Consider the following 18,062-nt stretch of genomic DNA (forward strand, 5'->3'; position numbering starts at 1 on the left):
TGAGGGGTCGTAGCGCCACCCCCTTGAGGCGAGGGAGTTTGTCGATAGCTCATTTGATAGGTATTGGAGAGGAGATGAAATTATCACTGAGTTCATTTTACTCAAAATTCAATATTTCAGGAGTTCTTGACGAAAAACTGATTTGGGGGGGCTTTGATCCACTGTGGGGGGGGGTTTAGCTCGTGGGGTAGGGGCGAGAACTTTTAGTATGTTGTTCAGCATACCACCCTAGACAGGGTCAAATTGCATTTTAACTGGGCTACTGAATTTTCTTTACTTTGGAACTATCACGCTGAATGAGCAAAAACCAAAGTTACAAGTGCTCAAGTTGATTTTTGTCCTCTTTTAAGCAGCTTGAAATGTTCGGTGAACATTTATAACTCGTTGCAGGCTTCAGAATGGTCTAAAACTAGTTATTTTTGAAGGGGTGTTGAAAAGTTTTTGCTATAAATAAAAATATAATCTTCTCTCTCTAAAAGTAAAAATCAAATGTAACGACGAACGCTACCTACTAATTCTTAATTAAATTATTTTGTTCAACTGTTGAATAATTATACATATACATTACCTACGTATTAGATAATTACCTATGTAAAAATAAATAAAAACAAGTAATACTATAAAACAAGAACACATAGGAGGTATGTCCATCTACCATTGCAATAGAAAAATTTGGAAACAATTTTTAGACTCTTTTGCCATGAGTAATATGAGAACGCAAAAAACAAAGAAAACCCGAATTTGAATCTGGGCGCATTTAGATACATAGGTACTAAGAATGCACTCGCAGGTGGTCAATGATAGAATTTTTATGGATAAACAGTTTGCCACAAATATCGCACTCGAAACAAGTGACAGTGCATACGTCGTTGGTGCCTTAATTTGTCGTAATTGTTCTTGAATCTTGCGTCACAAATGTCACATTTGTAGGGTCTTGTTTCAGTATGAGTTGTTTGATGTCTATTGAGGTGGTATTTTCTAGCAAACCGTTTGTCACATTTTTGGCATTGAAACAGCTTCAAATGACTTTGCTGGTGTCTTGTCCAACACCGTTTCACGGAAAACGTTTTATCGCAAACATCGCAACAGTATGCAGTTGAATCTTGAATCAATGCTCCTCGCACCTGCAAGAAAAAAAAAAGGAATTAATTTTGTGGTTGTTATCATTTTGCAAGTTGTAAAACGTGTTCTTTTGAATGACTGTGCAGCCTGTATGAGAAAAAAAATATTTCCTAGCTGTTCAAAAAGTAAAATACCAGAGCACTGTACGTATCGAACAATTACCTATAACATACGTACTTCATACACAGGCCATTCTACGCCAATTCGACCAAGAAGTGATGGAAGGGGGGCGGCGATTTTTTTGACATTTTTCCTGTGGAAAGTCCTTCTGAAAGGATGACCAATGACGTAAATCACAGCCCTCTAGCCCTTTTTTGAAGGCTACTAGGGGGGATCAATGATTTCAGTGCACTTGAAATATCATCCATTCAGCAGTGGATTACTCGATAACCGCGACACCTATCAAAATGGAACTTTTTCAAATAGTTAATGGTTTTTGAAAGGCTTTTTGGTGATATCATAAAAATCAGTGTTGCCGCTTTTTTCGTACAAAAAATTAGCTCGAAAAGTTTCAAAACGTAGTTTTCATATCGTTATTTCGACTCTCCAAAATTCTGAAAAAAATATATTATGGTTAACTTTTCATGCTGAACAACGTATTAAAAAATTGGTATGGCATTATTTTGTAAAATGGATTTTAAAAAATTGAAAGTTTGCGAAAAAATGCGATTTTTTGATTTAAAACATGAAAAAAAGTTTTGATTGATAAAGTTGACCCATTTGGTCCATATTTTTACATATCTGTTCAAAAAGTTGAAAAAAACCCTTTCACTCGATGAAATGAACTCAATCATCACAAAAAAATCAAAATTTGAAAAAATTGAATTTTCAAATCCAAACGTTAAAAAAAGTTTAAATTTATTCAGTTGTCTTATTTTGACCTCTTTCTGACGTAATTTCATAAAAAAGTTGATAATAATCACACTCAGGGCAAAAAAATTAAAATTCGTTTATTTTTTTTAATTTTTTCGAATTTTGATTTTTTTGTTTTTCAAAATTTCTCAGCGAATACCTAAAAATATAGGTCAAATGAGTCAACTTCACCAGTCAAAACTTTTTTTCGTGGTTTAAATCAAAAAATCTCAATTTTTCGCAAACTTTCAATTCCTTAAAATCCATTTTTCAAAATAATGCCACCCCAATTTTTTAGTATGTTGTTCAGCGAGAAAACCTGTCCATAATATATTTTTGTCAAAATTTTTGAGAGTCGAAACGATATGAAAACTACGTTTTGAAACTTTTTGAGCTAATTTTTCATACGAAAAAAAGTGGCAACACTGATTTGTATGATGTCACCAAAAATCCTTTCAAAACCAGTTTCATTTTGGTACGTATCGCGGTTATCGAGTAATCCACTGCTGAAATGGATGATATTACAAGTTCACTGAATACTTTGACACCCCCTGGCAGCCTTTAGAAAAGGGCTAGAGGGCTACGATTTGCGCCATTGGTCATCCCTTCGGAGGATCTTTCCACAGGAAAAATTTCAAAAAAATCGCTGACCTTCCCCCCTTACCACTTCTTGGTCGAATTGACGTGGAATGACCCACACTCTACACTAGTCAGATTGAGAACTCGCGCAATAATAAAACAATTTTTACCAATGACAAAATTTCTAAAAGAAAATTCAAGTACTTAGGTAAATACAAGGGTTGTAAGCACTTGAGATAAAATTTCTCTCCCAACGTTTTAAACATTTTTTCCAGGGATATTCAGAAAATGTCAAGAACCAAAAAATGTCATTCATAACAATAATGAAGGATTCAAAAAATCAAAAGTATGCGCAAGCTTGCTCTTATTAAGGAAGTATAAGAGTGCACCAGTATAGTCGGACTTGGTGTGAAACGTATTTCACGATGGAGCTAAATGTATATAGATGTACTGACCTTTTTTGGAACGCTGTCCGATGTTGGTATCGTGGTAGCTACGCTAGGGAGATCTTTTTTCTTTTTGGGAGAGCCCGGAGAGCGAGTAATCCGGCTCTCACCACCATTTTTTCGGCGCTTTGAGCACCGAGCTGAAGGAGAGGCCTGCCTATTGTGCTAAAGTAATCATAACATAAATGTTGTGCTGAAAATTTAACTCCCCTAAAGCTACTTGAAACCATACCAGTTAGGTACTCTTACCTGGGACGCATTTAGCTCATCGTTACAGTTTGGTTGTTGGGTTGTCACTCGCACTAGTTCCACTCGCAGTGTTTGCCTAACGTGTGCTTTATCAAATTGTTCATTATTTGAACTGGCAGCGATATCACTCCTATGTTTGTGAGAAAAAATTAAAAAGCTATACATGAAATTTATTGCAATGCTTTAATTTTCGGCATAGAAGTAGGTATTATGTTTCGCTTACAATTGATGGTTGATGTGAGGACTGACAGAAATACCATTACCAATTTCATCGTCGTCGAGTGCATTCACATCATCCGTCGCTTTCGTCAGATCGGGCAAACAGTTCTGTGAATCTATTGAGGTGGGATCTAGTAAACAATTTTTCGAAAATTTAAGTACCTACCTACTTATAACATGAAATCTTTCTAGTCAAATTCATACATTTTTCTGGAACAGAATCACTCCTAAACATTACTAAGAGGCGTGACAAAATATTGTGTCGTGAAGGCCCCCTCCCCCTTTGCAGTATTTTTCATGCTAATTAGCCAGAGGTGGTTCGAACAAATTAAGGAAAATGGTGTTGGAAACGAAAATTCTGAATAACTAATTTTGAATGTTCAAAAATGATAAAAAATTTGAATCGTTTTATTTCAAGATTAGCACTAAAATCAAAAATTGAAAATGCGAATTTTTTCGTATTTTTTTAGCCTTTAGGCTTTGGATTCCAATTTGAAAAGAGAACAGAACCTTTTCGATTTTGCCCAAGCAAAACTAAGGCTAAAACTTTGAAAAATTTACAATTTTTGAGGTACAAAAAAAACCATCTTTAATATAAGTTGATTTTAAATTTTAATAGCTTCAACTTTTGAAAATGTTAGAAATAGTTTTTGGGAAATTAAAATATTACCTACCTATCAAAAATAGGTAAATATTAAGACGCAAGTGAAGTGAAGGCAAATGCTTTCGAAAATGAACAATTTTTCAAATAGGTATGTAAAAAAAAACAACATTATTATCAATGTAAGAAGTCAATTTTTTAACCCTCCAACTTTGATCAGAGAAAAGAAAAGGAAAACGGTGTGGCTCGATCTGACCCAAGTGAAGGGAGGGCAAAAATGTTTTTAAAATTGAAGAAATGAAAACCCATGGTTCTTGATAATTTTTTAATTATCCCTGCTTACATAATTTATTCCCAAATTTCCCAACATTTTTCAACTTTTCCATTGTTCTAAAATTTCTCAACTTTTCGCCTAAATTTTTCTTGGGGTGGGGAGAGGGAATACATGTTCGGCATGCCTCCAACTTTACTATTGAAAAATGTTTTCAAATTTTATAACCACCCTCCTCTATGATTTTGATTTTCTTGACAAGATATGACGAAATTTGTGTTGAAAGTATTTTCAGGAATACTCGTATAAGCATTCGCGAAAGTTCCAATGGGTGCAACTACATAGAAAACAGAAGTACATAGGTAGGTAGGTACTCATTGTGAGTTTATCGATAGGTACGAAATATATAGCTATTCTAGTGGAATAATGAACGTGTTACTCATTGTCAGAATGATTTTTTTTGGCACAAAATCAAATGATACCTATTCAAGTATGAACAACATAGTTATTAAACAAGTACCTATCTATATGCGTACTAACCTCCTTCAGTTTTTTGCTCAGGTGTCGCATTCATATCACGACTGTCATTCGACTTTTCTCGCAAAAAAATACTTAAATTTGTTTTACGAACATCTTTGACAATACTTTGAGAAGTTTCTACGAGCTCAACTGAAACATTAAATTACTCGTATGAGCTCAAAGTAGTTTTCCCATAATTTGATTTAGCATTTAAATGAGAATGTCAGTTTCACTAAAAAATGATTTTATGAAACTACCAACCTTCATCAGGTAATTGTTCAAGTTGCTCCTCCGAATTATGGAGACCGTCATCGCTCGATATTTCTAGGGGAAGCATGAACGACTCTGCAGAGCAATAATCTTCAGTAACCTCTTCGATAAATTCAGCAAGCGAATCTAAAAAACAAACGAATTTATGATCCCGAAAATGTTTTTATAAAAAAAAAATTTGTTAAATAAATTTAAGAGTTTTTGCCGAAGTTGTCAATTTTTTTATCTTTTTTCAGTTCAGAGCTGAACTTAAATTTCAAAAAATGGTCTTCTCAAAAATGTTAGTTATTTTTCTAGGAATTCAAAAAATTTTACAAAAAAGTCATAAATGCGGATCCGCCCTTTTTCTGCGCTCAAACTCCACTTTCCCGGCAGTTTTGCGGAAATCTGACATCACCAGTCGATCCGCCGTACTTTGAAACCCCTATATCCGTGAAAAAAAATTTCCAAAAATGTGACTTGGTCCCTTTCTGTTCTCACTAATTCAATTTAAATCAACAATTTTTTTATTATTTTTTTTCAATTTTTAAATCAAATTAACAATTAGAAATTTTATTTTTATTCTTATAATAAATCAATTTTGAAATGTAAATTTATTTAAAATAATTTTTTTTATATATTTTTTTTGAGGAGTAAAAAATCCATAGCTTTCATACCCCTTCAAGTTGAACCTGCTTGGAAAAATACTACCTACTTTTTACCATCGAAATTTCTTTAAAAAATTGGATTGTTGGGGAGGATTCTCATCTCAATCCCCCCTCTCCTAAAAACCCACACCCTTTTTAGGTAGGTAGATACTGTTTTTTGAATCATAAACACATGTTTAATTATAATTTAGGTACCTTGTGTTGAGTATCTACTACAACCTTCATCAGAAAATTGTTCAAGTGATTCGTCCAAAATATGAACGGCATCGTTCGATATTTCTAGGGGAGGCATACTCGATTCTGTAGAGTAACCATCTCCATCTTCGGCAACCTTTTCGATGGATTCTACAAGCGCAACTGGAAAACAAAAACACTTACTTAGGTACTTAATAAGACAAAGTTGTTTCTTTCCATCAAACAAATTTCAAGATGAACATGCAACTCACAATCAAAATGGAAAAAAATGCACTAAAAAATTGAAATGCATTCAAAACAACCATAAAAATAAGCCAAAATTAAAAACTTTTGAATTTTTTCTTTCACCCAGCTCATGTGATTTAACAAGTACCTTTTTTTGAATGGTCTTCAGGCCACGCTGCATCTGCGTTAGAAAGACTGTCGATACACTCTACTTCGGAAAACATAGGCAAATTTGCTTTACAAGTAACTTCGGTAACATTTCCAGTAATTTCTGTGCTTGCAGTCGCATCTGAAATTTTAAAAAATGCCTATTTTTACCAATTGTTTTTTTTTTTTTTTTGGTACGATAGGTACAAAATCGAAGAATATGCTCTGTCTGTATCTGTATTAAATGAATTCGTAAAATTTTGAAACGTTATAACAGAAAACTGGATGCATTAGGTACGTGCATACGAGAAGAAAATCTTATTGTTCCAGATGAAAGGTGCTAATGAGCCCACCCTATTCTTTATTCGCTCTGAAATATACTATACTAACCAAAGCATCTCTCCTCCAGTTGCTCAATTCTTTTTGTGAACTCGGCTACAGTATCTTCGAGACGAGAACATCTTGTTCTTAATCTGGAAATTTCAGATCGAAAACATTTCGTTTGCTGTCGACTCTGTTCATCTTTGAGTTTTCTCTTCAACGTCAATTTTTTTGCCTTGGGAAGAACGTCATCGTCATAATTACTCGTGATATCTTTAAAATCCTTGTGGAATTGCTTATTTGAAGCATCGGTGGCAGTATTACCTAAATCAAAACCAAAATTATCAAATTATCACAGTTATCAAAGACGATAGTCAATGAACCAAAGTATCTAGATATGATAAAAAAAAACTATGCGTTTTACTTTGAAAGACAGGACTGCAGTATATCGCGTTTTTCGATTCATTTTTATTCACCGTAGGGTTGGAAATATTGATGGAATTTAGACCAGATTGTAAACTGTTGTTAATTGAAGGTGCGCAGCCATGTTTCCCTTTTGGTTGCCTTGAAGGAACACTCGTCGGTATCAATTGAATCGAGATTGAGTAATCACCAATTCGGAAGTGTTGGTCACAAAGTCGGAAATCCGGTTTTATCATGTCAAAGGGTAAGTCGCAGAAGGCAGCCCACTTCTGTCGAGTGTCAATATCACTTGGAAAACTAGAATTTTAAAACATTTCAATATATCGAATGTCTGCCTTTTGAAATGATACTAAAACATATTTGTAATGAGTTCATCAGATCAATGTGCTCACCAAAATAAGGTAGGTACCTACTCCTTACCTAAAAAATTCGTTGGCTGAGACATATCCACATACGATGCATACGTCTTTATCTTTCTTAAATAGCTCATCACTTTCAGTTTCCATTTCGTAAGGCACACTGAAATTATGCATTTGTAATAACAACCGATCCGAATGAAACATCAAAATATGATCGAATGCAAACAAATTATTTAAATAAAATATTGAATAGGTAACAATGGTTTTTCAATTGAGATCACATACCTTCTATGAGCAGATGGAGAACTCGCGGATTCTTCTTTCGGAAAACTATTCTGTTTCAAGTTAACGAACCATAATTTTTCACCATACTGAATAAATTATGTACAGCGAATACACTTCTTGTTCAAGGAATTACCCATAGATATACGTTTACAACAAAAAGTTCTCTGTATCACCTATGCAACCACAATACAATACTCTCCGAATATTTCTAACAATATTGCGCATACGAGCACTGGTTGATTATTGCAATGATAAGAACCTATCTATTTATGTTAGACGTCTAATCCATATGATTAGGTATGCGAGATTTCCTTTCGTCTTTCCTTTCTGCAAACATTCGTTTTTCGTGTGCTAAGTATATTCATGTAGGTAGGTATATTCCCCCATCCCATGGTAGTGATGATACGCTTAGGCTTAATCTCCCACCTGCACAAAAGAGGAAGGACCCTACCTACCTAGGTAGCTGTGTACTGTACTAGGCACGATCATAATACGAAAATAAATTTAAATTTTGACAAAAAATACCTAGGTATCTATTATCTACTCATTACATATTTCTAGTGATCAGAAAATAAATTTCGTACGAATTTAGTAAGCTTACGTTAGTTTTCATGGATTTTGTTGTGCTACTACCTACTTCATTTTTAAAACGAAAAAAGTTGACATGCAAATATTAGGTACCTCTGTATTCCAAGGTGACGTAAAATATCGAAAAAATGCATCAATATCAAAAAATATCTAAAAATGACAAAAAATTGAACAAATTATATCAAAATTCAATTGAAATTCTACAATAATCACGTGAAATACTATTTTAAAAAAGTGTTAAATCTAAATGAAATTTTTTGGAAAATTACCAAAAAATTTGACAAAGTTTTGTTAAATTTTGTAAAGTTAAAAATGATCATAAATTAATGAAACATCCCAGAATTTGAACGAAATTTTCTGAAAATCGTGTACATGATGAATCATTTACAATTAAATTAATTGAACACCGCAAAGTAGAAAAAAAAATGTAAAAATTTCATGTAGGGTTATAAAACTTGTGAAATAGGCGTGAAAATGACTAAAAATTGTCAGAATTTGGTGAATTGTTATTGTCATTGTCATTTGACACTCTTAATCGAACTCGAGAACAATTGCTTGAAATGACATTAGTTTTTCAACATGAAGACATTTTTTTCTCCAAAAGGAAAAATGGAACTGCAAATCGGTGTAGGATGCATTGACCAACGCTACAATGTAGGTACAACTTACATTAGGTATTATGTAAAAATTAATAAAAATATAGTAATACTAAAATGAGAACACATAGGTATGACTTTCTACCATTGCAATAGAAAAATTTGGAAACAATTTTTCGACTCTTTCGCAATAGTAGATAAGTAAGTAAGAACTCAAAAACACAAACTCGAATTTGGATCTACACACATTTAAATACTAATCACTGAAATTTAACTGCAATTAGATGATATGTGATTGGCTAGATTGCGTTTCTGGCGATATTTCTTGCCGCATAGGGCGCATTCAAAACGAGAGCCCTCCACATGCAAACGTTCATGCGATATCTTATTGCATAGTTGTTTGAACAGCTTGTTGCATATTCGACATTTGAAGTTTTTTTTTTTACTATGCGTTCTTTTATGGTCATCAAGGTGGCCTTTGCGAGAGAATCTTGTGCCACAGGTTTCGCAACGAAACTTTTTTCCACCAGAATGTACTCGCAGGTGGTAAATAATAGAACATTTACGGTTAAACATTTTCCCGCAAACAGCACACTCAAAACAAGCGACTTCCGTATGCATAATTCGTTCGTGCTTTAATTTAGCGCTGTTGAGATTGAATCGTGTGTCACAAATTCCGCATTTGTATGGTTTCTTTTTGCTATGAGCTGCTTGATGTCTAATGAGGTGGTATTTTCTAGCAAATGGTTTCTTACATTTTGGACACACGAATGGCTTCGAATGTTTTTGCTGATGTTTTGTCCAATCAGATTTATTGGAAAACGTTTTATCACAAATATTGCAACAGTATGGGGGCGAATCTCGTGCCAATGCTTTGGGTACCTGCAGGAAAAAAACGATTGAATCAAGTTTGTGGTTGTTATTATTTTTCCAAGTCCAGTTATTTTAAATGATTGTGTAGCCTATATAAGAAAAAATATTTCCTAGCTATTTGAAAAAGTAAAATTATTAAAGCCTTCCACATTAGGGTGGTCCTTATTTTTGAAGTTGGTTTTTTTCCGCTAAATTTTTGAAATTTTAAAATTTCGAGTTCCATCATCTCTAGAACTGTAAGCGTGGGTAACTTGGAACGGGGGTGTAACTTGGAACACTTGTGACTTTTTATGGTCTAGTAGTGGTCACACTGGATGTATGGTGGCTAGTGTGCTCTACGTGGTCTCATATTTTTCGTATGATTGTCGTCGATTTTATGCAGCAATCATACCTTATTATTTTTTATACCTTGGTCTTATTAAAAAATGAAGAAAACATGCTTTGAAAATCGCCAAAAATTAATAGTGTTGAAACTTCTTTTACCCAGCTATTCTGATAAAGGCGAGTGAAATAATTTTTCAAAGTAATTACAGTATGTGTTAATAGCTACAGAATGGCGTTGAATTCAAACCTGTACCTGTAATAGTTTCAAAATGACAGCCATTTAAAAAAAAAATTCATTTTTGTTCCAAGTTTTTTACCTGTTCCAATATTTTTTATAATTCTCAATTTTGAGATAATTTAAAAAATGAAAAACCCATCTTGTAGGAAATTTAATTTGCAACATGATAGTTTTTTTATTTTTTAAATTAGCTTAATATTTGAGCGAGTTATGTCAATTTGAAAAAATTGTGTTTCTATATAATTTTTTTTATTGATAAAAAACAAGGTTTTCGAGTTTTTTTGTCATTGTGAGTGAATAAAGCATTGTTATGATTTGGGGTGGGAGGGGATATTATTTGTTGATGTTTTTCTTCAATTTCAAGGGTTCCAGGTGCTTGCCAGAGCTATCTAACAGGGGAAAACAGCCAATTTATTTGAGTGTTCCAAGTATTTATTTTTTGGAAAAAACTTGGAACACCTATTTTTTTCAAAAAAAGAGGGTTAAACAATTTTTGGGGCACTTGATATTTACTACGTATCAAAGAGAACAAAGTGTCCCAAATTTTGAGCCAAAAAAAAAATTTCCATCGATCAGTCTTAAAATGATTCAAGTTTGAATATCTCAGTGTTCCAAGTTACCCACGCTTACAGAAGGTCCTTTTTGAGTAAAAAAGCCTCTCATGGCGATTTTGGCCCCCTCCCATGAAAACCAACTGACCCCCCCCCAGAATAGCTGAAATTCGTATATTATGTGAGATGTCCTAAAATTGGTTGTTTTTGGTCTTTCCTCCTTCCAACCCCACAAAGTGGTGTCCTTTGGTGAGAAAATAATTCCATATCTTTTATTTTTTCCATTTTCAAAAAATTCGGGTTGCGGTGGGCCCCTCAATTTTAAAAAAATTGAAAAAAAAACCAGAAAAATGTTTAAAATTTCAAAATTTCGAGTTCCATCGTCTCTACAAGGTCCCTTTTGAGTAAAATAGACTCTCATGACGATTTTAGCCCCCTCCCATGAAAATGAAGCTGACCCCACCAGAAAAACTAAAATATAAATTTCAGCTATTCTGGTGGGGTCAGCTGGGTTTTCATGGGAGGGGGCTAAAATCGTCATGAGATTCTATTTTACTCATCACCCGAGGTCACCACTTTAGGGGGTGGGAGCGGAAAAAATCGCACATTTTTTTTGCCATGTAGTTAAGGACCACCCTATTCCACATAATATTTTACTCTACGTAGGTACATAGGTACCTACTTCTACATTCTACACTAGATGCTGCTCACACATTGACCAACATGTCTGCAACAATTTCCAGCAGATATTCGTAACAACGTTGATTTACCACTATCTACCTGATTGTTACATCTTGAAAACAATAAGAGTGCACCAGCGTTGTAGGTGGATGTTTACCTACTTACTTGGTGTGAAACATATTTCATGGAGCAACGTATATACTTATGTACAATTGCACAATACAGATTATTGCTTATAAGTATGTAGGTGTACTAACCTTTTTTGGAACACTATCCGAGGTTTTTTTCGTGGTAGCTATGGTGGGGTGTTCTTTTTTCTTTTTGGCGCCACCAGTAATATGGCCTTCACCACCATTTTTTCGACGTTTTGAGCACCCAGCTGAAGAAGAGGCCTGCACATTGCTCTAAAGTGTTCAACATAAATGTTGTGCTAAAAATATTGTCTCAAAGCTACTTGAAACCATACCAGTGTTACTCTAACCTGGCTCACATTTAGCTCATCATTACAGTTTGATTTTTTGGTTATCACTCGCTCCAGTTCCACCCGCAGTGTTCGTCCAACGCGTGCCTTATCAAATTGTTCATTATTTAAATTGGCAGAGGTATCATTTCTACGCCTGTGGAAAAAATTGAAAAGCTATAAATGTATTGCAATGCTTTAATATTTAATATCAAAGTATTATAGGTAGGTATCGCTTACAATTGACAGTTAATTTGAGCACTAACAGAAGTACCATTGGCAGCTTCGTCGTCGTCGAGTACCACGTCATCGGTCGCTTTTGCCAGATCAGAGAAACAGTTCCATAAATCTTCTGAGGTGGGATCTACTAAACAATTTTGGGAAAATTTTAAAATGAAGTACCAGCTATGCAAGTATGAACACCATACTTATTAAACAAGTACCTATCTCCGCATACTAACCTTCTTTAGAGTATTGCTCAGGTGTTGCATTCATATAATGACTGTCGTTCCACTCTTCTCGCAGAAATATAATCAAATTTGTGTTACGAGCATCTTCGGCAATATTTTGAGCAGCTTCTACGAGCGGAACTGAAAAAACAAAATTACTCATATGAGCTCAAAGTAGTTTTCCCATAATTTGATGTTGTGTGATTAAATGAGAATGTCAGTTTGGCCAAAAAATGATTTTATGAAATTACCAACCTTCATCGGAAAATTGTTCAAGTTGCTCCTCCGAATTATGGAGACCGTCGCTCGATATTTTTAGGGGAAGCATGAACGACTCTGCAGAGCGAAAATCTTCAGTAACCTTTTCAATAAATTCAACAAGCGAAGCTAAAAAACAAACAAATTTTATGATCCCAAAAATGTTTTTTTTTCAGGAGTAAAAAATCCATGGTATGCTTTTCCTTTCAAGTTGAACCTGCTTGGAAAAATACTACCTACATTTCACCATCTAAACGTTAAAAAAAAAAAAAAAAATGGATTCTTGAGGAGAATTCTCATCTTGATCCCCCTCTCCTTAAAACCAGCACCGTTTTTAGGCAGATACTGTTGTTTAAAATCATAATAGACACAATAAACATATTTAGTTACAATTTAGGTGTACCTTGTGTTGAGTATCCACTACAACCTTCTTCAGAAATTTTGTCAAGTGGTTTCTCCGAACTATGAAGGTCATCGTCCGATATTTCTAGAGGAGGCATACTCGAATCTGTAGAGTAACCATCTTCATCTTCGATAACCTTTTCGACGGACTCTACGAGCACTGCTGAAAAATAGAAATAGGATCACTTAAGCATAAGGGTAAGCTTGAAGTTGCTATCAAACTAGCACACACGTCACGTGCAGGGATAAAACCAAAGGATGACTACAAAAATTGGAAAATTTTATGATTTTAACGTGTTACATGCCTACCTACTTACAGAATGAATCTAAAAAAAAAAAACAGACAAGACTCCCCTCATAAGAAATATCCTTCTTTTTTATATAGGTAGGTATGTACTTCTCGAAGTACAAAAATTTTTAAATGATGTTTCAAATTGAAAAAATCTTTGATGCCAAAAAAATATCTGCATAATTCCTCTTTTACATAAAAATATTTTTTTTCTTTCTTTTTGAAATTGAAATTTCCAAATGGTTGACCTCGTTTCCCTTGAGCCAACTCGTTTTGCTTTTCCTAAATTAAAGATATTTAATCTTCTCTTCAAGCTCATGAAGCAAAAAAAAACACCTGTAAAATTTTAGCGAGTGAAGCGGAAAATTTTGGTAACAAGATTTGACATTTCTAGCGACCCCCCCCCCCCCAGAATCCACTTCAGTTCGCACTGGTCACATTCTGCTCATTGTCTATGTAGAATGAAATAAGTGTGCAGATATTCTATGACTCAATTTCATATGATTATGTGTGCAATTATCCAATACAACTATTATTGAAAAATTTCAATTTTTGCACGAAGTGAAGTACATGGTGTACTGAGAACGAGGCGGAAGTACCAACTAACTTTCTTCAGAATGCTGTTCAAGTCTTTCTTCCGCATTATGCAGATCGTCATCCGACATTCCTGGTAAATGAAGGGTCGAGCTTATGTCTTGAGTATCTTTGAGAACATTTACGAGAGATTCCACAAGCGCAACTAGAAAACAAGAACACATTAATGAGGCAAAGTTGGTTCTTCCCATCAAACAAATTTTAAAATGAACATGCAACTCAGACGAGAAAAAAAGCACCAAAACATTGAAAAAAAAATCACAACAACCATAAAAATGAGGCAAAGTTAGAAACTTTTGAATTTTTTCTTCCAATCTGCTCAGGTCATCAAACTATAACGTAGTACCTTTTTTTGAATGGTCTTCAGGCGGCGCCACGTCAGCATTGGAAAGACTGTCGATACACTCTACTTCGGAAAACATAGTCAAATTTGAGTTACAAATAACTTCTGTAACATCTCCGGTAATTTCTATGCTTGCAGTCGCTACTGAAATTTTAAAAAATGTTACCTACTACTTACCTACTTATTACTTTTTTTAGTAAGTAGGTACAAAATTGCACAATATGCAATGCCTGCTGACCTGGTTCAGAATGCTGTTCAGATAGTCGTATATTTGTATTACAAGGGTCATCGTGCGAATTTTCTGGCAATAAGAGAGTCAAACTTTGGGGCTGGCGAGTACCTTCAACACAATTTACGGCAGTCTCTACAAAGGAAACTGAAACACATGAGTACATCATTGATTAACTATATAAAAAGTAAAAAATAGGTATGGTAAAAATTCGTACAATTTCGAAATGTTATAAAAGAAAACTGGACGAGTTAGGTACTTAGGTAGGTGTACCCTGTAGTCAGCATTTTTTCATTTCCTGCTTCTTTCAAGTACGAATAAGTGCCTATACGAACCTGTTTCATGATGTTTTGTTGCCAGTGTTTCCTTAATACAAGAGCTGACTTCAGATTTCTTTGAAGAATGAATCGTCAGTCTTCGATCGCGAGTATCTTCTGCTGTGTTTCTGTCAATTTCTGCTGGTACAACTTAAAAAAAAAATGAATCAAGTTTAGTCCTAAGATTGCTTCATCACATGAAAATATATCTGTTGAGCCCGGCCTATCCTTCATTCGCCCTGAAATGTACGAATAAGCGAGAGAATTCAAAATTTCAAAATTCCCTAATCCACCGCAATATACCGACCACGAACTCTTTTTGCTGAAAGTATTTATCTGGAGAATTTTTACATCACTGCAGGACCGAGTCGTTGGAAAAATTACCTTATCCTATCATGAAAAGTAGAAGAATAATACTGCACTAACCAAAACATCTCTGGTCCAGTCGATCGATTCTTTTTCTCAATTCGGCTGCAGTATCTTCGAGACGAGAGCATCTTGTTCTTAATCTGAAAATTTCAGATCGAAAACACTTTGTTTGCTGTCGACTTTGTTTAACTTTGAGTTTCCTCTTAAACGCCAATTTTTTTGCCTTAGAAGGAACGTCATAGTTATAATTATTTGTGATTTCTCCAACAATCCTGAGGAATTGCTTATTTGAAGCATCGGTGGTAGTATTACCTAAATACGAAAGCAAAATTATCAAATCATCACAGTCATTCATAAAAGAAAATAGTAGATGTACCAAAGTATGATAAAAAGAATTATGCGTTTTACTTTGAAAGACAGGACTGCAGTATATCGCATTTTTCGATGCATTTTTATTCAGCGTTGGGTTGGATAAATTGATGAAATTTGCACTGGATTGTAAAATGTTGTTAATCGAAGGTGCGAAACCATGTTTTAGTTTTGGTTGCAATGTTGGAACACTCGTCGGTATCAATAATTTACGTTGAATTGAGATTCGATAATCGTCAGTTTTAAAGTGTCTGTCACAAAGGAGAAAATGCGGCTTTATCATGTCAAAAGCCAAGTCGCAGAAGGTAGCCCACTGCTGTCGAGTGTCAACATCACTTGGAAAACTAGAATTTTAAAACTTGTCAATAACATCGAATGCCTGCATTTTGATAATACATAGGATGCTAATGTAATGAGTACAACAGTTCATATTGTGCTCACGCAAATTACCCCTCACCTATAAAATTCGTTGGCTGAGACATATCCACATATAATGCATACGTCTGTATCTTTATTGAATAGCTCTTCAATTTCGGTTTCCATTTCGTGAGGCACTCTGAAATGATGAATTGTTATGACAATAACCGTTCCGAAATCCGAATAAAACATCGAAAGGTAATCGAATGCAAACAAATTATCGGAATAAATTTATTGAATATCAATGGTTTTTTAATCAGGTTCACATACCTTCTAAAACTAGATGGACGAGCATCATCTCTGAACTGCCTCAAGTTATGGTTTTTAAACTGATGTGAGGCAGAATGACAGCAGTCGATGTTATGCACTCGTCTCGCGGATTCCTCTTTCGAAAAATTATTCAATAAATTCACATTGATAAAACATGAAAACTTCGATAAAATAACACAACGGTTTCACTTTGTCTTAAATTAACATCATCCGAACAATCATTTTTCATTACCGAATGAATTTCAGCGAATGCACACAGTCTTTTACTCAACTTCTCGTTCAAGAAATTATGCATAGATTCGGTTATAAAAAACGAAGTTCTCTGTATCACCTAAATAACCACAATCCAATCACTCTTTGAATGTTCTTAACAATATTTTGCATACGAGCACGGGCTGACTATTACAATGATAAGAACATGATATCTACTTATGTAGGTACCTGAACCTACCTATTTATGTGAGCACTTTTAACGACGAAGCAGCGTACAATTCACAACCAGTTTTCTTTGAAAGTCTGAATTCGCTAAATAACACGTTTTCATATTGATACATTCGAATAAAAAAACTCTTTCTTCATACTTACCTACTTCTGAATAGGCAACCTATTTCACACCAACTTTTCATTTTCAAGACCCTTCAATGCCTGGATAGATATGTTCGTATTTTCAAAAAGGTACCAAATAAACGCAACCCTACATAAATGGTTTCATCATTGGTCTGAAAAATTTTAAAGATCGTTTTCGATCACTATTTCACTCATTTTGAGGCGCATAAAAAATATCTTTTTGATACTCCCTTTTCTCTTCGAATTCTGGAAATGAAGAAACGATTGAAAAAATTGTCGAGAAAAATATCATAGGCTTCCTAATTAGTATGATTATGCGAAGAGTTCCTTTTGTTTTTCTTTGAGCATTAATTCGTTTTTGTGTGCTAAGTAGTAAGTACCTACCTACTGCATATTCCCACATCGCCTGGTAGTGATGATATGCTTAATCCCCCCCCCCCCTACTAAAAAGGGAATAAATGATAGTGTACAATCTTAATAGAATTTTTCTGAAATAGGTAGGTACACCAAAAAATTTGACGAAATATTGTTGCATTTTGTAAAGCTAAATAAAACATAAGTATAGAAGAACAAAGTTTGCCAAAATTTATATGAAGGGTCATAGAATTAGTGAATAAATGGGCAGTAAAGTGACTAAAAATTGTCAGAATTTGATGAATTGTTATTATGACTCTTGACTCCTAATTGAACTCAAGAACAATTGCTTGAAATATCATTATCGAGTCGAAATTTGACTAAAGTACATAGGTATTGTAAAAATCAACAGTACGAGTAGGTTTTGTCGTTAAATGGGGACAACTACAGTAGCAAGAAAAAATTGAGATTCATGAACGTGATTTGTAGCTCATCGTAATGAATCTCGATTAATTAATTACAGCTAGAAAAATCATTCGAATCTTTGATCATGAATCACGTATGAAAAAAAAGATTCAAATCGTGAATCTAATCATAAAATTTTTGACACGAATCATGATTCAAATAATGAAAAAATTTTTAAAAAACAGCAGTCGTGTACGTGCGAGTTTTGAATAAGTATACCTATCTAATTTTTTTCATTTTTCCGCTGGAATTTTCTAATTAGGCTACATTAGAACTGGATCTCTTGGAATTTCACGGTAACTATCAGAATCAGCCGACAAGATGCCCAT

General features: G+C 34.3%; 2 protein-coding genes across 2 annotated transcripts; both read right to left on the reverse strand.

Moving 5' to 3' along the window:
- Positions 1–27: 27 nt before the first annotated feature.
- Positions 28–7,821, reverse strand: LOC135843341 (uncharacterized). The gene is made up of 12 exons (XM_065361186.1): positions 7,731–7,821; positions 7,507–7,605; positions 7,088–7,383; positions 6,733–6,987; positions 6,344–6,484; positions 5,971–6,132; positions 5,120–5,254; positions 4,880–5,008; positions 3,472–3,598; positions 3,249–3,378; positions 3,009–3,164; positions 28–1,124 (listed from the first exon to the last, which is right to left on the reverse strand). The coding sequence occupies exons 2-12, from the start codon at positions 7,590–7,592 to the stop codon at positions 810–812; spliced, it is 1,932 nt and encodes a 643-aa protein (XP_065217258.1). The 5' UTR covers positions 7,593–7,605; positions 7,731–7,821; the 3' UTR covers positions 28–809.
- On the reverse strand, positions 7,821–16,809 carry LOC135843332 (zinc finger protein 286A-like). The gene is made up of 15 exons (XM_065361173.1): positions 16,348–16,809; positions 16,118–16,216; positions 15,700–16,004; positions 15,349–15,603; positions 14,941–15,072; positions 14,615–14,752; positions 14,380–14,520; positions 14,047–14,178; positions 13,152–13,313; positions 12,746–12,877; positions 12,503–12,631; positions 12,282–12,408; positions 12,063–12,198; positions 11,839–11,985; positions 7,821–9,796 (listed from the first exon to the last, which is right to left on the reverse strand). Exons 2-15 carry the CDS (start codon positions 16,201–16,203, stop codon positions 9,185–9,187), a joined length of 2,634 nt encoding a protein of 877 aa, XP_065217245.1. The 5' UTR covers positions 16,204–16,216; positions 16,348–16,809; the 3' UTR covers positions 7,821–9,184.
- Between the last annotated feature and the right edge of the window lie 1,253 nt (positions 16,810–18,062).

Source organism: Planococcus citri, chromosome 4 (assembly GCF_950023065.1).
Source record: "Planococcus citri chromosome 4, ihPlaCitr1.1, whole genome shotgun sequence".
In the NCBI taxonomy this organism is placed as follows: domain Eukaryota; kingdom Metazoa; phylum Arthropoda; class Insecta; order Hemiptera; family Pseudococcidae; genus Planococcus; species Planococcus citri.